At 39.7% G+C, this 24,520-nt stretch overlaps 1 protein-coding gene across 1 annotated transcript; it reads right to left on the reverse strand.

Moving 5' to 3' along the window:
• Window positions 1–6,361: 6,361 nt before the first annotated feature.
• Window positions 6,362–22,035, reverse strand: zmp:0000000760 (collagen alpha-1(IX) chain). Its single transcript, XM_063490877.1, has 26 exons — window positions 21,957–22,035; window positions 20,782–20,905; window positions 19,026–19,419; window positions 18,848–18,925; window positions 18,658–18,753; window positions 18,523–18,576; window positions 15,050–15,103; window positions 14,902–14,955; window positions 14,776–14,829; window positions 14,593–14,646; window positions 14,452–14,505; window positions 14,320–14,373; window positions 13,868–13,921; window positions 13,723–13,767; window positions 13,592–13,645; window positions 13,444–13,497; window positions 13,299–13,352; window positions 13,086–13,157; window positions 12,965–13,000; window positions 12,013–12,057; window positions 11,884–11,916; window positions 9,470–9,616; window positions 8,814–8,990; window positions 8,007–8,097; window positions 6,826–6,903; window positions 6,362–6,564 (listed from the first exon to the last, which is right to left on the reverse strand). Exons 1-26 carry the CDS (start codon window positions 22,033–22,035, stop codon window positions 6,362–6,364), a joined length of 2,292 nt encoding a protein of 763 aa, XP_063346947.1.
• Window positions 22,036–24,520: the final 2,485 nt, after the last annotated feature.

Raw genomic sequence — 24,520 nt, forward strand, 5'->3', positions numbered from 1 at the left:
AACCCATCTCCAACAGTCCAAAGGGAAAATAATAGTAATGAGCAGAACTTCTTTCCAAGTGTTGAGGGTTTGGATTGTTGCTTAAGGCATAACCAGAGAACATGGAGTTTTCTGGATGCAAGACAAGCACGGGATCAGCATACAGCTCTTGCTGCACTGAGTCACACATATTGTATTCTTTCATGGTACCCTCACCAGGATCAAGAGTGCTCAGCAATGCTTTGCACTACCCCTGTTTGAATTCCCCCTTCCTCACTCCAATTCACCACTCAATGGGGCAGCAGATCATGTTCTACAAGTCGGCAATGAACAAGGTGTGAAAAGCTACTGCAGAGCTTTTCTCTGCACAGACAGCTGGAAGTCATTAGAAATGCACAACTTAATCTGCTATCTGTAGAGCAGGCAGATTTCATTTTGATCCGCACTAACAAGTTTTATCATGTTTGTACTCAGGGGCAGCCTGCTCTGCATCAACTAACAACAGCAGCTAGAGGCTCTGTGAAGGCTCCAAAAAGCCTGACACACTGTACAGAACAACACAGTTTATAAACTTTACCTTGAAGACAAATGCATACAGTAGTAAATTTGTGCCAGGCTGGAACTCACAGAGCAAAATACAGAACAGTGCATCACAACAGATTTATAGTGCAGCATAAAATTAACCTTTGCAACTGTAGATATAACCAAAACAATGCAAGAAAAACTCAAAAATGTCTCATTTGCATTAAAACAACTGGAATACTAACATTTAATTTCATTATGTGAAATTTATTGAAGTTATTTAATACAAGTAGATGTACTCAAGCAGTTAAAGTAAGATTCCTATCATGTTAATTACCAGTAATAATCAAGATTTGTAATGCTAAATAAAACTAGAATTGATTTTTTAAAAGGCCAGCATTCCACACTTAAATTTCTGATTATTCTTCATTTGTAATTACCTCAAGAATTAAAAAGGAAACTGCACAGTTCTTCTTATACTACTCTATACAGTATCCCCCTCTGTGTAGGGTAAACCAAATTGTTAGACAGCACAGTGATAAAATATCTAAAAATAAAAATGTCATCTTACGCTAAGAGCAGCAGTGGTTCCCTGATGACGCCCTTGTTGACCCTGAGCCTCAGCACACTCTGGTGGATCACACAGGCATATACTAACGTGGTGCTGGGAACCTGGGAGTGGCCAGCCTTCTGGTGAGACCAGACTTTCCAATGCTAAGTAATCTCCTGTCTCTGTGGACTTTAGTTTGTAACCAACAGGAGATGATCATCAAAGAAACCACAGAGGAGAACATGTGTATTTATGCTAGAAGAAACCTCGAACGGAGCAGTGGTCGTATCTGGAAATATCTGATCTGAGATTATTCAATTAAATGGCACGGGACACTTAAGCTGTTTTAAGGAAAGCATGAAATAATAAATAAGTCTTATTTGATTAATCTCACTTTAATACACAAAATTGTTGTCTGTGTATTTGTTTGTTTGTTTGTTTGTCTGCAAACTGCTCCTACATGATCAGGAGTTGAGCAGTAAAACTTCGCACAAGGTTGCATCTTAGGTCCCTGAGGGTTCTCATCTATACCATGTATTTTGATGTCATCATATTTCTGTGCAACCACCTAACATTTGGCTAAAAGTGACCTGTTTTCACATTTTAGTACCCCTTTTTTAAATCATCATTGATATTTACACAAGTTATACAAGAAATATTATGACACCATCATGATGCTTGGCAACCACATAGAGATGGGTTAAAATAGCCTGTTTGTTTTAACCTATATTAACCTACAAGCATCCCATCATTTTAATTTTATGCCAATAACATGTCATTTATATCCACAAATGCTCAGTAATGCAGATCATAATGCAAAGACCTGATAGATAGATAGATAGATAGATAGATAGATAGATAGATAGATAGATAGATAGATAGATAGATAGATAGATAGATAGATAGATAGATAGATAGATAGATAGATAGATAGATAGATAGGGGCTTTCTACAAGAAAGGTTTTCAAACATGTGGTAAACATTGTGAAGGGGTCTATTTTAATACAAACCATCATGATCTTTTCCCAAACCAAACCAAGAAGTTTTGGTCAACCAAACAGAGACTGAAGAAGAGCATAATCAACAACAACAACAAAAAATAGTTGGACCCTTTCAATCAAAAGACGGTCATGCACAGGATACAAACCACAGTCTCCTTGGGTAAAGTCATGTGCTAGCATTTTGTACCCCCACCAAAAAGGAGTCTTTGTTGGGCTTTTATTTGGCAAACATTCACATGTTGCTTGAGGAAACAACCAATTCTGTCTCTGAGGTATATAAATGTGTTCATGTAGTCTTGTCTGCAAGTGTTGCTTTAAAAATGATCTTCTCTCGGTTAATTATTACACAACCCATTGTGTTTACTGACCCAGCAGAGCAGGATAAATAATGTCGTTTAGGTGAATAGTGGAAAAACATGCGTCTGGACTTCTTTAGGTTTTCTTGAAGACATTTCACCTCTCATCCGAGAAGTTTCTTCAGTTCTATGCGCAATTGGTGGAGAGTTGCCCTGGCTGTGTGGTTGAGATCATTGTCTTGCTGAAACGTCCACCCGAGTTTCATCTTCATCATCCTGGTAGATGGCAGCAGATTTTTATCAAGAATGTCTCGGTACATTTTTCCATTCATCCTTTCTTCAGTTATATGAAGCACGCCAGTTCTGTATGCTGAAAAACAGCCACACACCATCATGTTCCCAAGTCAAAACCTCACTGTTGGTTTGGTGTTTTTGGGGTGATATGCAGTGCCTTTTGACCTCCAAACATGGCGTGTATTATGGCATTCAAAGAGTTGAATCTTGGTCTCATCTGACCACACTATATTCTCACAGCATTTCACAGGCTTGTCTATATGTTGTTCAGTTATCTTTAAATGCACTTCAACATGCTTCTTCATCACCGACAGTGCTCACCGGAACCTTCAGTAGTGTAAAAATTCTTCTGTAACTGGTTTTACCCTTCATGAGATGTTTAATGTGTACCACCTTGGTAATGATACGCATTTTTATAGGCCAAGCAGCTGATATTAATTTGCAGTAAGGGGCAGGAATACTTTATATCTGCTGATAGATTTCAGCTCGTGACCTTTAATGCTTTTTTGCACCTCCCTTTCTTCATGTGTTCAATACTTGTTCCCTGTTTGATTTCTCATTATTACACATAACTTATGGAGATCTATAGTTGATATTTTTTTTTGCATGTGTGAATTGGATGGGTTCTTACAGGCATCTGCTGAGAATTTCATGTCAATAGCACCTTTAGAAATATATTTACTTAGAAAATTGGTGACATATTCAATCCTTATTTTACCCGTATCAGTGCTATCTCCCACCATTATCAAAACACTAAATGAGGGAATTTGTTTTAGAAGAACGGTGCTCCACCTCTTGGTGTTGTTCCAGAGACGTGTCCCGTTTAATTAGATCTCTGTCTGTATGGAAAATGTAAATGCTTCAGTATGACAACAAATTCTGTAACTTCTTTTTATTAACAAGTTCGCCTTTAGGCAATAATGTGGGAAAAAGGCAGATCAAAGACAGCTGAAATCAGTTAAAAGCCTCCTTTGTATTTGGCTGTTCATCACTGTAAGTGATTCCCATGATATGGCCCCACAGGCTCAGGCTAAAGGAATAAAGGCCTTTTAACAGATTCTTGCATTGCCCTCTTTTTCCTTCATGATCAGAAGACATTTTTGCACAAAACTGAACCCCACAATATTTAACATTTATATCTGGGATGAACTCCAATGTCCTGTCCTTTAAAAAAAGAAAAAGGGATGAATCAGTTTGAAGTCCGTTAATAAACTAAATGAATCTGGTTTGCCCAAATTGGAAAATCATATATCTGCATGAAACCATCATTATGTCATCGGCCCATACAGTGCCATCGCATTTGCCAGTATATTAAAACTTGTGAATGGGCTTAAAAGTAACATTAATGAAAGGTTTACTTGTCTTTATTATCACTTTGCTGACTCTCACCTCTACAAAAAACATGACTATAAATTTGGCTTCTTACTCATATTGACCAACATTTACAGCGTCTGGCAGTTGTTGCTAAATTTTAAGTAACTGTGTGAGGACAACATAAAACAGCTCTATGAGAATCTCTGATTCGGTGCCATCACTTTGAAGCTCAACTATACTGAGTCGTTTTTAATCAACTCATACGCATTAAGTCATATTTATCATGATCACTTGTCTGGTTCGCCACAGAGATAAATAGCAAGCATGTCTTGAAGCAAGTGGTTGAACACAGAGCGAAAACTCGGAGGATAATCATGGATTAGTAATAGTTTCCATGACAGAGATTGCTATAGCATTCTTTGATGGTGCAAAACAGAGCAGCATGGCACACATGATGCTGCAGTCACAGAGAGTCTGGAGGATGACCATCTACTTTTGATGGGCTTTGCAGAGGAGACAAACAAGACACTGAGAGGAGCCACACACAACGTTCCACGTGTGTTTCTTCTTTCTCCATCAGATTTGGACAGTGGAAAGAAATCTTTCTTCTCAACTCATTGAGTCCTTTGTGGGCTGCGGGATTAATGGGACCTTTCCAGCATGAATGGATCACAAAGCAGGGAAATGCCCCGCGTAGGGCGTTGGCCAACTACACGGCAAATACAGATAGATAGACTCAGCACCTCTTACCCGCGAGCAATTTGAGCCTCCTTTCCACTTAAGCAGCACCTTTTTCAGCTGGAAAGTCCACAAATGGCTGAGACTGAGCCAACTCTGCTGCACTGCTGTGAAGCAAAAGCTTTGTAACAGTAGTTAAAGAGCTACTCTGTAGGAAACACTGCAGCATGTGTAATTGTTGTAGGATTTTGAAAGTTTTGCTCATTGAATGCAAGGACTCACAGATGTGTAAAATTCAAAAGGCTGAAAAGTACACCAACACCGGATTTTATTAAAATGCATCATGGTGACTGTGATGGCTGTTGGCAAATGTTATAAGAAAATTCAGTAAGTGTGTCTTTGTGTGGGATTTTTCTGCTTCGAGGAGATTCTGGAAACACCCATCCAGAGTTAAAAATACATTTTTAATTGGGGTTTCATTTTTCCATGTCTAATACAAAATGAACAATCACAGATTTCTTATTTCAAATAAGACTACAGAGACTCTGTACTTACTTGCTGTAGTGATGGTTGCTGTAAATCAGTTTACAGGGTTTGGAGATAGGAAAATCTCTGAATGCAGTGCAATACCCCTCAACAAAGGAAATAATTATTCACAAGAAATCAAAAACCCAAACTTGATATTACGTTCCAAGTTGGCGCCCTATTCAAACACTGCATGTTGCTCACCGAGTCCAAACACCAAGAATGTTTCTCTTTGCTTTTGGAACACTTTAAGCATTTAGCAACATCGTCTGACCCAGGCAATTAAAGCAATGATAATAATAATAATAATAAAATACAGATAAATCTCTTCCAGACTTTTGGAAAGATTCAATTCCGATATTACTGAAGGGGGGGAAAAAATGAGGGTAGTTTGGGGGGGGGGTTGGCACTTCGGTCACGTGTGCGCTAATGAATGTAGTGTAGTGGAATTTGTTCAGCACACTAACATCACACTAGCATCCAGTGCCTTTCCTGAGAACAAGCAGCATATATGTTGTTGTCCGCTGCATTTTCTTTTATCTTTTACTTTGAGTGGGAGTACCAAAGTTTTCTGCCTTTACCAGAAAAAAATACATGCACAGTGTCACAATTAATTAAGAATTGATTAGCAATTATTAGCAGTCATCAAACACTACATTGTTGTTGCACACACAATAACATGCTCTCTTACCAAAAATTGATATTTATTATAAAGATGCATAATTTTGTTTTTTACAAATATATTTTTTGCACCACTTTTGTTCTCACATGATCAGTTCAGGTTTGATTTGCATATTTACATTAAATTTAAATGTATACTATCAGATTCTAACAAAAAACCCATCCTGCATGTTTTATTCCTTTAACCTTCTAAGACCCGAACTCTTCCACGGCATGCATTCTTAATTTCTCTTTGATATTTGGGCTGATTGGGACCTGATGAATGTAAAAACAAAGAATTACCAGATTTTTTTTTTTTTACCTATTTTTTGTTTTTAAGAACAATGAGAGCCACATATGACAATATTTGTTTAAAATTTCAATAGAACAGTAGCAGTATAATGTCCTCGTAAGTAGATATCAGGCCCTTGTAGAGCAAAATTGAGTATTTTGGTCTAAATAACCCAAAATGTGATGTCCACATATGTGGACGCCAGGTCCTAGGAGGTTAAGGTCAGTATTCAACATCTATATTTCTTCATCTATGGCTGATTCCTCATCCTTCGCTCTGCTGGCTGCGGTGTCCCACCAGTGGAGTTCAGCTGAGCACACCCAGAGGTGATGCACACACCTGGAGGTCCTCTAAGACCCGGATGGCCCCTGAGCCCAGGCCGGCCCGTATGCCCCCTTTGACCCTGCCTTCCAGGCTGGCCATTGAGAGCTCTGCCAGGACGTCCACGCTGACCTGCGATGGAGTCAAAAATATTGTTTAGTCTTCAGTTCGTGCAGTCTGCTCAGTGAGCTGAGTAATGCTTCTTGTGCAGATTCCAAGACCAGCGTACTTCCAGAGAAAAATCATTTCATTCTGTCCAAGAAGTACTCATGTTACTGTACACCAGCCCCTTTTCCCTGGAATTTAAAACTAAGAATAAGCTGACCATGCTTAGCAAAGATGTCCACATGAGTTGATGCCTCAATTTCAGTTAAAAAGAAAAGTAAAAAGTACCCTTTGGTCCGGGGTCTCCAGTGTTACCAGGTAGGCCATAACCCTTGGCTCCTTTATCACCTTGCTCTCCTCTGTCACCTGCAATCAAAACACACACGCAGATGCATGAGTTCAAGAAAGATCTGTATGTTTGGGCTGCTTGACTACTCTTTACATCATTTCCGCTTCGCCATGCTTTCAAACTTAAGTAGTCATCACTCTGGTCCACTCATTTTCTTGGCTGCCTCATATGAACCAATCAGCCTCTTTCCCTTTAACTCTCAGTACTCTTCTGTTACTCTGTCTTTTAGCCTCACTTCTGTGTGTGACCCAGCTTCTTCCCATCTCCACCAGACAGAGATCCTCATCCAAGTCTCCACCTGCTTCATCTTTGCCACCACCAGCGTCTAGACACCGCTATGTAGCTTAACTGGAGTGTAATTGCCAGAGTTCTGACTTTACTACTCAAACTCTATATTTCAGGAAATCATATTCAGTTCCTTTCTGAACTCTACTAATGACCAAGCTGTTGATGTTGATTAAACACCATACGTGTTACTGAGATCACTGGTAAATAAATGTTTAAAACACCTTATAAATATTCTTCAGTTTCATTGGCCTGGCAGGGGTATGACCGTGACATCACACTCAGGCCTCAAACCATAAATAAGAAAATGTACACGTTCATGACCAGGAGCTGAGCAACCAAACTGTGCACACGGGTAAAGCTTGATGTTGATTATCTATATCAGATATTATAACATCATCATGTTGCTTGATAACCATGTCATTGCTCAAAAATATGATGCACACAGAGTACACCTGGACCCTGACCCCTTGGAGGGTGCAGGTACTGGGCTGGTGGAAGGGTTAAAAGACTCAAGAGATTTTTTTTCAGTAGTGTCCATTTGGGACATGATTCTACGACAGTGCAAAATCTGTGATGCAGCCAGACACCATGTATTTTGAGTTGTACTGATTACAAAGGTAAGCGTTCCATTCATAATGTACTGATGTATTTCTGGGGTTTTTTGTCCTGCTGTTAAGAGGCCAAAAATAAAATGATGTCTGTTTAAGTATAGGATATCATAGCTTTCTTTCCAGCACGTATTCTGTCTAAAATAAACCTTGATTAGTTATTATTTTTTCATGTATATTAGACTGTATTCATAAATACAGCCTCCCTTGTTTGTTATCCATACCTGCTTCTCCTTTTCGGCCTGCCTCTCCAGCTTCTCCGTAGAATCCCGGTGGGCCCACTTCTCCTTCCGTGCCATGATTACCAGGATCCCCCTGACAACATCATCAACAGGAAAACACATTGTTAATCTTTTGAGTGTTTTCAGCTTGAACCTGGCCACCACTTAAGTCCTGTTTCACCTCTAACCAGCTCTGAACAAAAAGCCTGAAAAGATTTATTTGGCTGATAATTCAATACTCTGATGGGAAAACACTGCATTTTACTGGTGCATCACTTGTTTTGGCACCAAACGCCACAACATCGGGCTTACCATCCGAAATCTAATATAGAGGAATATTTTTATATAGTCATGGTTTCAAGAACATTTATCAGCCAGAGAGTTATTGTGATTAGGAGTTGTGGGACATGAATTGATTCTACACTGTATAATAATGTGGAAAAGCCTTTCTAATCCAAGGACAGCCTTGATACTCTCCAAAAACCATGCAAAACAGACCAAGTGTCTAGTCTCTGACTCCTTATTTGTCCTCATGGAGACGTGGAAAATCGTAATGTTTTCATTCCAAGCTTTTCTGCCAAATACTTCAGCTCTCTTAGTCCAGTCCAGACCTTCGCAATGTGTTTGCATTTTACTCAGCCAGGCAGACAATAATGAACAATGTATGGAGAATGTACTTGGACTCTGACAGTGTGTTTAAGCTAAAGGTCTGCACAGGACATGTGCAATATATATTTTTTTTATAGGAAATGTTCCTAGAGTGTAGACTGATACGTTTTGAACAGTGAACACCCAAAGTGTAAAACTCACAGGTGGTCCGGGGGGTCCTTTCTGTCCAGGGGGACCAGGGGCACCCATGGGAACATCCCCGTACAGAGGACAGACAGCAGCACATGTCCTCTTCACTGAGTTGGCAAACATGGACATCTGCTCCAGGACCACTTTCTTACAAACCTCAATCACGTGTTGAGCAGGGAGGGTCGGACCCTGTGTAAGAAATCATTACCACATCCATCACTGGAAGGAACCCAACCACGGGACATGTAAAATGGATTATTACAGGACGGGGCACGCTGAAGCAACGGCTGCCTCTCTGAGGGAAATGCAGCGAACAAAGCCAACAATATTTCCCGAGGCTCATTATGGATTTATAGCCACACTAAATGAAACTCTTGCTGTGACTCACTACTAACTGCAGGCTAATGAGACACTGTTTAAATGTGTTCTTGACACCAAAGCTGTTACCAAACACTGTGTGTGCCAGTCAGTGTAACTACTAGAGCAAATGATTACTCTGCTCTTTCTGTGCCATTTTTCACAGAACGATGACGTGCCAATTATAGTAGAGACTGCTTTTCATGTCAGTTACAGAGCTAAATACAAACAGTACTACTCTATACTGTAAGCATTTAAATGTTATTTGTATCAGCCAAAAAAAAAAAGTCAGAGACTTGTATTTTACTTACTGGGGGACCTGGCGGCCCCTGAAAACCATCTGGTCCAAGTTCACCTCGAACACCCTTGACTCCGACAGGACCTGAACGTCCAGGTGGGCCTGCAGGCCCGCGCTTCCCCCGTCCTCCCCGAGGACCCTGCTTACCCCTGTCTCCAACCTACACAGGATGTTAACAACATCAGCAGGACACGATTCAGGATGGAGCAAGCGTATACATCAGGATACAACATGTAATCACTTCTGCATGGATGCAAGCTTTATGGAAAGCATTAACTGCTTGAAATCTGTGTCAAAACAAGCTGAATGATATGAATGGTTATTATTTTTAGGGACAAATGTTATACTGAATACAGGAAATAAAGAAAGTGTAAACAGACATTTAAAGAGTAAAATCTTTCAGCCTCCCAAAACCTGCCCTGGAAGTATAATGTATAAATATATTTTTTAAAAAAAACATGATATTTTTATGGACGTTTGAAAATAGAAATTAAATCTGGTGGAGAGCTTTGAGAAATGTGCAGAATTCATTTTAGTGCATTTGTGCTTCTGTTCTTATCACATTCACAGATGTTCTAAATATGTTTGGAATGTTATTTAATGGATTCGTATCATGTGACGATCGGATTTTCTAATCACCGTAGCTGCAGAAATATTATAGTGTTAGGAAACTCCACACCTGCACAACTCCTCTCTTCAGTGACTCAACTAATCACAACTAGCCTGTTATATTAAATCGGAGAACTGGGTTGATTGCAAACGACAGCTTATAGTGACAGAAAAAAGGTTCATGATCCCTCTGGAATTCCCAGGAATTCTGAATTGATTATTCCTAAAATGTGTTCTAATCACAGTTATAGCTGCAATCTAAACTAATAACACAGGAACATTTGTACTTTTCATGCCTTTATTCAACGCATTGAGTAATCACTCAGCGCATTCTGCTTTACTAGCCAAGACTTTCAGCAGACACTTCCTCCAGCTGCTTATGAGTCTTGAACAACAATAAAGAGGAAATTTGGACCATTGCTCCTACAATAAGTCTTTCAAAACATTTCTTGGATTGTTCTTGATGGAACGGACCTCATCAAGTCAAGCCAAAGCTCAACTGAGTCAAGATCAGCACTCGAAATCAGAAAAGGGATTTTTTTTTCCCCTCCCCCTTTTCCATAATTCTTGTGCTGTCTTACTCGTGTGCTTTGGGGTATTGTCCTAAGCTTATGTGATGCTGCCCTCACATTCACCTGTAAAATTTATCTCAATGGCTGCACGTCTTTCAGAGGTAAGGCAGCAAAACAATTCCAAGTCATGATACTCCCTGCACCATCTGTGGTTGGGATGAAGTTTGGGTGTTGCTGAGCAGTTCCATTATTTCCACTTAAGTCTCATCTGTGACAGAACAGAGTCTCAGATGTGTTGTGGAACATCTCCGTGGACATTTGTAAACTGAGGACGTGTTGCAAAGTGCAATTCCAGTAACATCATTCTTATTCTTAAGTCTTCTCAAGTGGCATTTACACTGTAGCAAGTTTTATTAAAGTGTTTTTTGTTACCACCGAGCTCTTTGCAGGTTGTGCTCTTGATGTGATCATTGGAGAAGACCTTTGCTTAGGAAAAGTAGCAACAGTGTTCAGTTTTATCCATTTGTTTCTCTTACTTTGGCTTGAACACCTTGAAAAGTGTACTAGAAAGCAAGATTAATGACTTAGCAAAGTAGGTCGAGCCTAGAGTTGAGAGTTTTCAGTGTCACAGAGGTGGCTCCCTTTTTACCTGGCTAGATCACTATGGCAACTTTTGTTGAACACATAACTTGGTCTTTAGTAGATCATGTTGAGAGTTTCAGAAGTGCAAACTTTGTGTTGTTGTCATTGGAATTTGCTTGTATTCAGATGGTGATGCAGTAAATATATAAATGTATTTTTCATTTAGATAGTTCTGGTGCCATAACTATTCATTATCATTAAGATATGTGTTCAATGAATACAATTAATTTAACTTCAATCTTGTGACAAACTAAAGCTATTTCTATATCTCCTTTATTAGACTATGGGAACTCAAGAAACTGAGAAACCTTTAATTTTCAATTGTAGACAATGCACTTTAAAATTTCTGACTTCTTAGAAATAAGCAGCAGCACAGTGAGCACACTAAGGGGTAATATAGATGCATAAACTTGTAAGAAGTGCAAAACTTATGTTGTAATTCTCTCTGACTTAGATGACACTCAGTCTGGAACTTCAAGTAATTCCACAGAGTCCAAAACTTTTTTCCTGTAACTGCAATTGAACTCTTTAAATCAGTTTGTTCTTTAAATGAATATTGTGCACCAAGACCAAGACCTTTAATCATTAGTCGGTGTTATAATTATTATGCTTCAATTTATCGTTAAGAAAAAACACACATACAGTCTCATGTATGAAATCTCACCTGTCCTGCTGGGCCCTTAACTCCTTGTTCTCCCTTTAAAAAAATAATTTGATGTTAAGATAGAAAAAATGAATATGTTGAGCAACAGGTAAAGAATGAGCAACAGGGAAAAGATAAGTAAGGCAGTACCTGTACACCTGTAACTCCTTTAATACCCTGGATTCCCGTGTCACCCTGTACAAGGCAAAAGAAAAATAACATTTTCATGATTTTTTGCAATTAGTTTGGTTCATTATATTCATTACATTCACACTGAGCAGTCCCACACATACTTTAGCAGGTTAGTCCCATACACTAAAGTCCAACACTGTTATCTACTCTACTCTATCATTTTTTGCCAGTGTTCATCCCACATCCACTGTGGGCTGACAGCTGAGATGATCCAGCCATAGAGCTATGAAATATTTCAGTAAGCATATCTCCTGCATGCATTCTAATACCATATGTCCATCCATGCTGACCTTTACCAACCCATATGCTAAAGTCACGTTTGCAAATTGAAAACAATTCTGAACATGCTTTATTTTAAATTACTTTTCATTTATTTATGTATTTGATACATAAATTATTTGTTTTTCTTCTTCATGTGAAGTAAAACAGTGGTTTCTGCATGAATATCTGCCCTTTTCATTGGTGTGGGATGTACTGTAAACATTGAGAGCAGGTCCTGTGGGGGAGTTTAGCACTTTTAGTGACCTCCTGTCCATATGTAGAGACAAAAAAATACTAAGCCAACATGACCTGAGCAGCAGCCTCTGATTTGACATATTAAACTGTTTCCTCGAACTCTACCAACTTATGTTACATTAGTGGGCAGCGAAATTAGGGATGGTTTATATAACATTATAAAAAAGTGCTGTCTAGTATCTAATTGGACCTACCATTGTTACCTAAATACAAGGTTGCTTTCCAAACCAGGAAAATGTCTTGGTTTGGAAAGAGAATCCATCTGTAAATCTTAAATTCTATGTGGCTCATTGACCCAGCAAATGATTCCCAAATAGCAGCTATAATTGAACCATTAACAGTAATTTTGCCCCCATTTTATTTCTCAAATGGGTAATGGATAGGGATGTATTACCTTGGGCCCTTGTTTTCCAGGCATGCCCACATGTCCCTGTAAAAAGATGACATGGTTTAATAGCTCGAAGAAAATGAACTAGTGTTTGGAAGAGTTAAGAAAAGTCATCTGGAGCACTTACAGTGGGTCCAGGTGGGCCAATAAATCCAGGTCTTCCTGGCTTTCCTGCAGAACCCTTGTAACCTCTGGGGCCCTAGAGGATATAACATTTATTAACCAACCTAAGCTGCAGCTTTATTCTTTGTCATTTCCCTTTAGGATGGCAAACTACTTTACAAACAAAATGGATTATGTGCTGTCTTCGGTGAATGAAATGCCTGAAAATGTGACTTACAGTTTGCCCTCTGGGACCCATTTCTCCTGGTGGCCCCAGGGTGCCTTTCTCCCCCTGTAAAAGGAACAAATGGCCAGATATTAATCTGCCAAAAAAAACTACATTTTACACTAATTTACAAAACCTAACAACATCAGTGAGTTACCTTTGCTCCACTTTGTCCAAGTTTTCCGCTGAGGCCCTGTGGTCCTTGATAAGCCTGTAGAGAACAGATGACATTTACAGTATAATGATAAATGGGCACTGCTTCCAAAATTCTACATAAACATGTCATTATAAGAAGAATATAATACCTCTATTCCTGGATCACCATCTCTGCCAGGTAAGCCCAGATCTCCAATAATGCCCTAGGGAGACATATTATTTTTGCAAGTGCAAGTGAGCCCTCGGGTGTGATGTGCTGAGTGTGTTGGCAGTGAATTACCTTTGGTCCTACGGTGCCAGCTCTGCCCACAGGTCCTTGAATTCCCTAGATTTCAAGACAAAAACACTCATAAGAATTCTAAATTATGCTGTTATAAATTTAATCAAACTAAATAATATATCCCCACGGTTGATCTGTGACTTACAGGTTCCCCCTTCAGTCCAGGAGTTCCCCTTTCTCCAGGATCTCCCACAATGCCCTGTAAATTCATCAAAGTGACATAAGTTAAAATGTTGCTTTATCTGCAATACATTTGTTTCAGTAGTAAATTAATAGGAAGTGCCCTCATATAGTTCATGCAGTGTAGGTATCATGTAGGCTATCGCTGCAGTTCAAGCCTTTCTTCCAGTGACTCACCAGCTTACGTTGATATAGTTCAGGCCCTGAGATCTCAGCCAAAATCCAGCCACATGAACTAATGTTGTTTATGGAGACGGCACATAAGCCAAAAACATAGCTCTATTCCAGTGTTTTACAACATTAAAAATGATTTACGTGTCCTTCACGCTCACATAAGGGGATTTTGAAGGAAGCGCACAAAGACTGTAGAGTGGTTTTTTTATGGATCATGGAAAAGGGAATCCCACAACCACCCACCTGCTTTCCTCTAAGCCCAGGTCGCCCTGTTGCACCAGAAGCCCCTTTTTCACCCTAAAAATAAAAACATAACAGTTTCAGATTATATAATATGAGGGAAAAATTAAGTAAACTGGCAGGAAACTTGAATACCTTAACTCCTTGAAACCCAGGAATCCCTTCATATCCTCTGATGCCTTTAACACCCTTCAAGGAGGTCAAAATGTTAGCTATACAGTAATTATATAATGATTTGCTTAAGGACTTACCACTGGGCCTGAAAGGTTAACTTACAGCTTCTCCCGATTTTCCAGTCTCTCCAATGTCTCCAGGTGGTCCTCGAATTCCCTGTAATTACAGTCAAATGTCAACATTAATTTCTTTGAGTAATCTATAAAGTTATATAGCTACAACAACAAACTTATAACTTCATTAAGTGGCTTGCCAATTAAAGCAAGAACTCAAAAGAGTTATTACCGTAAAGCCCGTTGCCCCTTTTAATCCTTTCAGCCCTTTGGGACCTCTGTCTCCCTGTTAACATAGCATCCCATTAATATTCATCATCATTTGTAAAATTCTGAGGTAAAGAAAATGATAAATTACCACTTGGCCCCAGGGTCCTCTCATTCCTTTCTCGCCTTTGATTCCTTCTTCACCCTGAGGATGCATACATGAGGTTTCATTAATGAATCTTGAGAACGAGCCAAAGTGAAGTGCAGCCCTGATGGGATCGTTTAAAGACAAATCTCACCTTTGGGCCTGGTTCGCCAATGTTGCCATAATCTCCTGTGTTCCCCCTTATGCCCTGCAAAATAAAGTTTGACTTAATCAAAAGCAAGACTTCTTGCACAACAGCTATTTGTTGGTGAAAGGCCTGGGGAGCAGCGTAAAATTTATGGTGACTGTTCTCACTGATTACAAGTTAATACGATTTTAGACGTTAAACATTGGATACATCAGACTAAGAGTCTCTTACACTCTTGGCAACTTTCATCCCTAATAAACACAAGGAGGAAGGGTGGAGTGCTAGAGAGATGAGTGACAGGGTGATTTGGGGCAGAAGGACAGCAGCAAGAGAGAAAGGGAAGATCTACAAGCTGATATCATGTATGGTTTGGAGTGAGAGTTCAGATTGAGCAGTTTGGAGACAAAGTTAGAGAGCCGAGGCTGAGATGGTTTTGACATGTGCAGAGGAGGGAGAGTGGATATACTATACAAAGGATGTTGAAGATACATCTGCCAGGCAGGAGGAGAAAAGGACGACCACAGAGAAGAATCATGAATGTAGTGAAGGGGACCATGCAGAGTGCTGGTGTGACAGATGAGCCAGGGAAAGGGTGAGATTGAGGCAGATGATCCACTGTGGCAACCCCTAAATGGAGTAGCCAAAATGATCATTTGGCCACTGTAAGATAGAGCTAGAATAGAGAAAGAAACATCCATCCATTCACTTCCGCTTATCCTTTTCAGGGTTGCCGGGGGGGGGGGGGGGGGGGGGGGGCTAGAGCCTATCCACGATGTCTTAGGGTGAGAGGCAAGGTACCTCCCTGTCACAGGGCTAACACAAAGATGGAGACAACTATTCACACTCGCATTCACACCTATGGGCAATTTAGAGTTTCCAGTTAATCTATCCCCACTAACTGCATGTCTTTGGACTGTGGGAGGAAGCAGGAGTGCTGGGAGAGAACCCACGCAAATACGGGGAGAACATGCAAACTCCACACAGAAAGAAAAGGAATAGAACTCAGGACCTTCTTGCTGTGTGGCAACAGTGCTAACCACCATGCCACTGGCAGCAGAAAACATTTTAAATAAAAATATTTATTTTCTTCCCTTTCCCACCAAGAGTCAAAACCATAAATCTAACACATTGCTTAGCTAATGGAATAAATTAGCTAAAGTAGCAAAACCATTGACATTATGTCAAAACATAAGATTAAAAACACTGCAAAGTCTACCATATAAACAGCCAGAGAAACATAAACTGTAATTTTTTTTTGCATTATTTTTGCTTATTTTCCATTATGCAACATTATTGGCCTTTGTATTAACCTTAGCTTTAGAGCTGATATTTAGACGCACAGCTGGGGAAAATAGCTTTCAGTAGAGAATGGGACAAATTTGTACAGTGTCACAGCAAATTATTTAGACAAACATAAAAGCAGTACACAGTAAATAATGTTCTTGGCAAATAAAGGAAGTTTTTTTTTTGCCTTTTTGTTTGTGTTTTAGAGAAAAAGCTGGATATCTAGTTGTTAACCGTGTCTCTATATTCATCTGGTATTGATCTTTTGATTTAATTCCAAACAGAAAGAAAAAATGAGACAGTATATTTCCTAAAATGTCACATTATTGCTCTAAAAATTAGTCCCCAGCCAGGATACAGTGAGTTTAGTTTAGCCCACTTTGACCTGGGGGGGGGGGGACTTCAGTCATTTGGTGCTCATGTGTAATAGATAGGTGTAGTATCTATTTTATCATTGATTTTTTTATTATTTTTTTTAATCTTTTGATCTTAGACTAGACCTTCTAATGCTAAGCTAACATTTTCAAGGCTAGAACTTCCAAGTATTAAGCTTACCATTTGGAACAAGTTTATTTATTTTTCTTACTGTCAAACTAGTCTGAGAATACAAATAAGTTTAAATACTGTAAATGTCAGCGCTCTCATATTAGTCACTTCAATGAAAAATATACACAAGCACTATTTAGGAAACCTTGGTATAACATGGATCACTGTTGTTTGCACAGATGCTGAGTTCCTTAGTAGTAGAAGGAAAAGTGTTTCCCAATTGGCTGCATTTCACTAAGTCAGCAAACACATTAAGCAAGGCCAGGATGCCTTTGTCGTGACAGTTTATTTGTCTATCTCACTTAAAGCTGTCTTTACGCAGACTCAGCTGGATGGAGTTGAACCTCTAAACAGTGAGCCGAGAGGCATGACCTTGAACTTTATGACATATCAGAGGCAGTGAGGCTGAGAGGAGCAAAGGACCACCCACCACCTGAGATGGGCAGTTCATATCCTCTGTGCCAGGAAATGCCCTCGTCAGATGCCAGCAGGGAAGGAGATAATCAAGCTGGGGTTGTGTACTTCACAAGCCAGCAGGAGATCAAAACTCTAACCACTTACACAAGACAGATGTTTATTCCCAGAGGCGCTACAGCCGCAATTTGGGACATGAATAATGTAGCATGTACACTTCTGGAAATGTGCTCTAAGTGTATGTGAGTCTACAGGCCTACATGTGCTTACTCAGGCAGCATGGGAGATTTCTTTGAGAGCAAAGGGCATGTTAAAAAGCCAAACTGACACACAAGTATAAAAAAAATTCTCCTTCTTTAAACACATGTTCAGAGACTTTCTGATCCGTGCCAATAACAGTGACTGCTAAGCATCAAAGAGATTAACAAGTCATAAATTTAAAGTGGAAATAATCACGTCTGCAGCTCTATGAAGGATAGAAAAGTGGGAGTATTTATTCATTCACTGATGCATGTATAACTGGCTCCCTTAGCCTAATGCTTTAATCGTTCAAATTTTCTGACACCTTTTCTCTTTTTCCCAATTCAGTCCTCCTCTTGTAAAAGAATTTGCCTTTTAGAGAAACAATACATTTGACAAATTTTACACAATAGTTAAGCAGTCTAATGCCACTCATTACCAAGCACTTGGAGGGCATGGTTATTGCTCAACTGCCTTGTTTTCCTGTGTGTGGGATTCATTACGTTTGGAGCGGTTTCTTCCAAATGGGAAAGCAAAACCATTACAAATCCTGTGATCGTTTGCCAGTTTGAGTTTAATCCTGTATTCTAAAACAACAGCGGCTAAATTTTAAGATGCAAATGCATATTTCAGAGCTACAACAACAGCTTATTGTCGCATCCATGTTGGTTCATGTTTATCTAGGATTCTTCAACATGAGTTTTCAAATCGTGAATGGAGCCCCCGTGTTTACTATCGCTAAGCGCTTCTGCTTCCAGATCTGTTTCCATCCTGTCGTCTCTCAGTTGTGCCTCTGTTGCCATTTTCCACAGCTTTGCTGCTGTCTCACGAATGAAAGTTTTACAGTCTCCCTCACCCACAAGCCAACTTAACTCTTTATTGAGCGGCAAGAGGAAGAAGATTCTGCTCATGCTGAGAATACATGATGTATATACTGCAGTATGCATTCATCCAGTGAGGTTTGACGCTTGCATGGAATATTGTATATTTTTTACCCAGTTCCCTGGTCTCCCTGGGTCTCCATCCTCTCCTGGAAGGCCTCTATGACCCTGCAGAAGAATAAAAAATATGGCATGACAGATTCAACTTGTCTGTCAACTTGAGCCAGTTGCATGCAGAATGACATTCACCTTTGGTCCTGGAGCGCCCTGGATGCCAGGCTGCCCATGCATACATTTGCAAGAGGGTCTTCCCCCCGTGAGGCCGATCTCTGCATATCCTCCACACTGCAATGGACATATAGGTAACCATGTGACTCCACACATACTCCACACCTATCGCTAAAAACAAAGATGCAGTGATGTTAGATGGATGACTCACCACGCTCGAGAGCTCACAGCAGCCTTCTGAATAGGCCTTTTCTGGGTCACATGACACTTCCATCTGCTGTAAATCCACCTTGAAAGAAACGGATGATAATATAAGAAAATAAAGCTATATAAAAAAAATCAAAACAAAGACTAGTTAAGATAATTGAAAATGCAAAGTGTCAACATACAGATACAGAGCGATCTCCTGCAGCACGCTTTACAATGGAGGTATATCCTTGGTGGATGATTGGCCTTGGCTCATCAATGGACTCCACTCTGATCTCTTCACAGTCTATCAGCAGTTTCACCTGGCTGCCCTTCACACTCAGTCCTACCTTGTGCCACTCTCCATCAAACACCTTCTCCACACCATGGAAGGTCCTCAGCATCTGGCTCCCATGGGGGCTTGTGAAGAAGAAGTCTAAGGAACGTGTATCACCCTGGAACCGAAGGCCAACCTGCTCTTGTCCCTCAGGGTCACTGATCTGCCACAGGTTCCAGGACTCCTTGGCAGTGTCTTTGGTCGCCCTAAATGTTGCAATGATCGAGTAGTCGGAGGGAAGTCCATCTGGGTACACGTCGCTGTGGCACAAGAATCAGGTTTAGAGGGCTGGGTGACTAAACGGAGGGTACTTTATTTCAAAAATCAGCAAAAAAATTCTGGGAATTTAATAGTTTTATTTTATATGAAGAAGTAAAAACTGAGACACTTGAACTATGGTGGGGGTGCGTTGTGTTTTATATATCACTAGTGCCAAAGTTAGCTTGGTAGCTAATGCACAAAACTAAAAATGAAAAAAATGTTAAAATGCATTTTCTACATAATAAAGTGTCGATCAATGTGGCTAAGCTTTTAAACAGATGTTTTAAATGGTGAACTTGCACAAAGGCAGGACCTCCCTCTCTGAGCAAAACAAAGCCATCATTAGCACCTGTGATTTTCCTACTGTGACAAGTCAAATTCTCTGATGTGAAAAAGCTCTACTGTGGGAACTTGACCTGCAGTGCTTTAACTTGCGTCAGTGACACCTGTACCAGAATCCTACACCACAGCTGTTTGTTCATACTGCAGACACAACACATTTGTCAGTGTTAAGTTGTCCAACAAAGAGAAATTTAACACCAGTCTTGAAAGATTAAAGGATTCAGCTCCGTTTGCGCTCCTGACCAGATGCAGTGTGATCAGAGGTGTCCTCTGCTGCACCTGTGACCACACCTGATATTCAGTGTACACTCCTACACACAGCTTGGTTACACCACTTGAGATCCGTAAAACAAGGTTTTTGGATAATTCTCCCCCTGAAGGGAGGGGGTATGCAATTGGTTCCATTTGTTTCTCTGTCTGTCTGTTATCAGTCTTGCATGCACAGTTTCCAAGATTTTGATTATTAATCGATTACATTCAAATGTTTATGTGACAGTAGTTACCCATAACAGCTCGAGTGGATTTGACCTTCATTGTTACCACACAAGATCAAAGTTGAAGTTGAGAAAAAAATTTCAAGAAACCACATCAAGTAATATATCATATGAAAGGGAATTGAGAGAGCTGTACAACAAACGTTTTATTTTGTCAGCATGATGCCCTAAGATGCCTCACAATGACGCCTTATGGTTTGGCAAAATCGCACACGGATAACTATATCTTTATATTCTCAAGTTTTCACAGCTTATAGAAGCCAAAGATTTCAGGCAATTCTGCTCCAGTCATATGAATAAAGATAATTAAAAGTCAGCATGTAATGCCTCAAGGTCATAGGCCAAAGGTCAGACATCAGCCAATAAGAGGAGGCTGACATCCTCATATTATAATAAAACAACATAAAACATCAAAGTTTTAGTGTAGACCTTCAGGGGAAGTTCTCTGAGTGCTCTTAAGTTAGTTTTTAATTATTTCTAAGCTCCAATCAGGTTTAGCTGGACTCGGGCAGAGCAGATCTGTACCTCATGGACTTCTGTAGATGGATGGAGGGGTTGATCCGGTAGGCCACTGCCTCAGGTTGAGAGCCGTCCACCCTCCTCACTCCTCTTGAGTCAGGCACATGAAACTCCTCCAGTAAGTCAAAACCTCGCAGCACAAACACTCAGGTTAGTTTGCTGTATAACTGGTTGAGCATCAAAGGTGTTGGACTATTTCTAAATCTTATGTCAGTGCTGATATCACCGACTTTTATTAGATAGATGCATTACTCAGTGTTGTTATTAATGCCATCTAATCAGTGAGGTAATCCATTAAACCCATTAGCAAAACAAGGCTGTTTATTTTCCTTCATGGGTGAATTTAACCACTAAATTTTAAACACTGGATGCTTTGTACTGCACTCTGAATGAGATCAGCATTGCTGCAGAATTTCCTGTAAATGTTCAGATTAAAGCTGGGGAATGTTTATGATTACAGACACTGTGACCTAAATATACACCTGCTAAGAAATATTAGCCTTAGATTTTTGGAAAACATTGTTGCCAGGTTAGGGTTGTGAATTGGCTTGTTTGTGACTTTAATCTGTGGATACTGAACAGGACACCATAGCTAAGAAAATGTAAAAAAAAAAAAAAATGTTGCAGGCTGCACACTCTTTGGCTCCAACTAGTAATCTAATCCTCAAAACATTTGTTCCTGATTTCTCTCATCTTTTTTTGCTGCTCTGTTCTCTGTCAAAAGAAATAAAAACACAACGATAACTGTTTTTTTTTAGTGACAGCGTAACTCTGCTGCAGGAGTTCAAAGGTTAATGTGCAAATCTTAACCCTAGATTGACCTCTGCACACCTTTTACTGTGCATATTGGCATGGAGCAGCTGTTGGACCAGGCACTAGGCTGACAAACAGTGACATCTGCTGGTCAGAGTACAGTAGTGGGCTACCGTTTAGAAAAAAAGAAAAAGAAAAAACAACAAATACTTATTATAATATGATATTTAGGATTATAACTGGCGTTTACTTTTTTACCACAAAGGGCTGATCTGAGATTAGATGGCATCATGTATAACAAGAGCTGCACCCACACAATCAACCAACACCTGTCTACATTTGGTTATGATGCATAATAACTTGTTATTTATATACATTCGAAAATAGGCAGTAATATGAGGTTACACATTTAAAAAATGTAAACTTACTTGGCAACTTTTGACACTGGGCCAGTCGCAAAAGAGAAAAGAGAGCCACAAACACCAGCATATTTTTCTGAGCTGGCATTTTTGGTTTTTTGATGTCTGGGATTATAAGTGCCTGTAATACAGCAATTAAACAAACCAATAATTCTAAGAGATCAGGTCACACACTATGTTAATATAGGCTTTGTGAAACCCTCCGATGTCTTCCAAAAGTACTCCCTACCCATGCACAAAGGTTAAAGATATCAAAAGAATAGAAGGAAACTAAGAGTAATATTAATACCAATAAGAAAGCATTTTTCTGACTATGTTTTAATGCAAGATTATCTTCAGTATGAGCTGTAGTCACAGCTTTGCCTACGCAAATGATTTGCAGTTTAAGCACCTAGATTATTACCTACGCTACAATTAAAAAACTAGATAACATGTGTAACTGATCCAATTAAATTGTGTGCTCAACAACCTGATATCATTTATTGCTTTTAAAACTTTCCTGCTACCTCCTTAAGTTGTATTAAATGTAAAAGTTAAGAAAACTGTATGGAATATTAGAATTACTTACATATTCCTGTGAAACTTCTGGGAGTTCCCGTTGATGGATCTTTCCCAGTTTGTGGTGTGTGGATTTAAACCATTCTAAAGTGCCATCACAGGGCCGGTGTTTGAGCTGAGCAGGAGGATCATTCAATCACAGGATCCCTGAGAACCCCTGAGCTCCACTCCACCTTTGGTCCCCAGAGGATCCTTCTCTTCTCATACGCCAGCCAGACCTAAGATGACTACACAGCCCTGCGTCACCACATTGAAGAAGTGCAGGTATACTTTATGCAAGTTAAAACTACTGAAATGATACTTCAGTGTTGGAAAATAATCCTGTCCTTGAACTTTGATCAAAATTTTGATCAGTTATGCTAAAAAATAGTTGCATTTAGTGATTTGCCTTCGGAAAATCAGTTTCTCTGAGAGAAAGATGCAGTATGTCACAGCTAAACACAAGACGCTCTGCAAACATTCCATGTAGAAAAGATCACACCTTCAATCTAACCCGCCACTGCACCTAAACACTGCTGAATTATACTGCTTACAATAAATACCTGCAACACATGAAAAAAAAACAAAAAACAGAACAGAACAGAACATAAACAGTCTTACACGCCTCTCTGCAGCTTCTCTCCTCCTGCTACCCCCCCAAAAACCCATCTCCATTGAGACGGTGTCAGCTCCCAAAAAGACAAAAAACAAACCAAAAACCAGCAATAAACAACTTAAACATAAAAAATCACAAAGAAAGAACAATACAGTATCCACATCTGAACCAAAGAGTAAAACAGTGAAATGTGGATTATTAAATATTAGGTCTCTCTCCTCCAAGTCTCTGTTAGTACATGACTTAATAATTGATCAACAAATCGATTTACTCTGCCTTACAGAAACCTGGTTGCAGCAGGATGATTATGTTAGTTTAAATGAATCAACACCCCCGAGTCATTCTAACTACCAGAAACCTCGAAGCACAGGCCGAGGGGGCGGTGTGGCAGCAATTTTTCACACCAGTCTATTAATTAACGAAAGACCAAGACAGACTTTTAATTCATTTGAAAGCCTGATGCTTAGCCTTGTCCACCCCAGCTGTAAAACTCAGAAACCAGTCTTACTTGTTATTATCTATCGTCCACCTGGGCCTTACACAGAGTTTCTCTCTGATTTCTCAGACTTTTTATCTGATTTAGTGCTCAACTCAGATAAAATAATTATTGTGGGTGATTTTAACATCCATGTAGATGCTAAAAATGACAGCCTCAACATCGCATTTAATCTGTTATTAGACTCAATTGGCTTCTCTCAAAATGTAAAAGAACCCACCCACCATTTTAATCACACTCTAGATCTTGTTTTAACATATGGCATAGAAACTGAACATTTAACAGTGTTTCCTGAAAACCCTCTGCTGTCTGATCATTTCCTGATAACATTTACATTTACAATAATTGATTACACAGCAGTGGAGAGTAGACTTTATCAAAGTAGATGTCTTTCTGAAAGTGCTGTAACTAAGTTTAAGAATATAATCCACCCACTGTTATCATCTTCAATGCCCTGTACCAACATAGAGCAGAGCAGCTATCTGAACTCTACTCCAACAGAGGTCGATTATCTTGTTAATAATTTTACCTCCTCACTACGTACGACTCTGGATACTGTAGCTCCTGTGAAAACTAAGGCCTCAAATCCGAAGTACCTGACTCAGTGGTATAATTCTCAAACACGTAGCCTAAAGCAGATAACTCGTAAGCTGGAGAGGAAATGGCGTGTCACAAATTTAGAGGATCATCATTTAGCCTGGAGAAATAGTTTGTTGCTTTATAAGAAAGCCCTCCGCAAAGCCAGAACATCTTACTATTCGTCACTGATTGAAGAAAATAAGAACAACCCCAGGTTTCTCTTCAGCACTGTAGCCAGGCTGACAAAAAGTCAGAGTTCTACTGAGCCAACAATCCCTTTAACGTTAACTAGTAATGACTTCATGAACTTCTTCACTAGGCAAGGCAAGGCAAGGCAAGGCAAGT

The sequence above is a fragment of the Pelmatolapia mariae genome, linkage group LG13 (assembly GCF_036321145.2).
Source record: "Pelmatolapia mariae isolate MD_Pm_ZW linkage group LG13, Pm_UMD_F_2, whole genome shotgun sequence".
Classification (NCBI taxonomy): domain Eukaryota; kingdom Metazoa; phylum Chordata; class Actinopteri; order Cichliformes; family Cichlidae; genus Pelmatolapia; species Pelmatolapia mariae.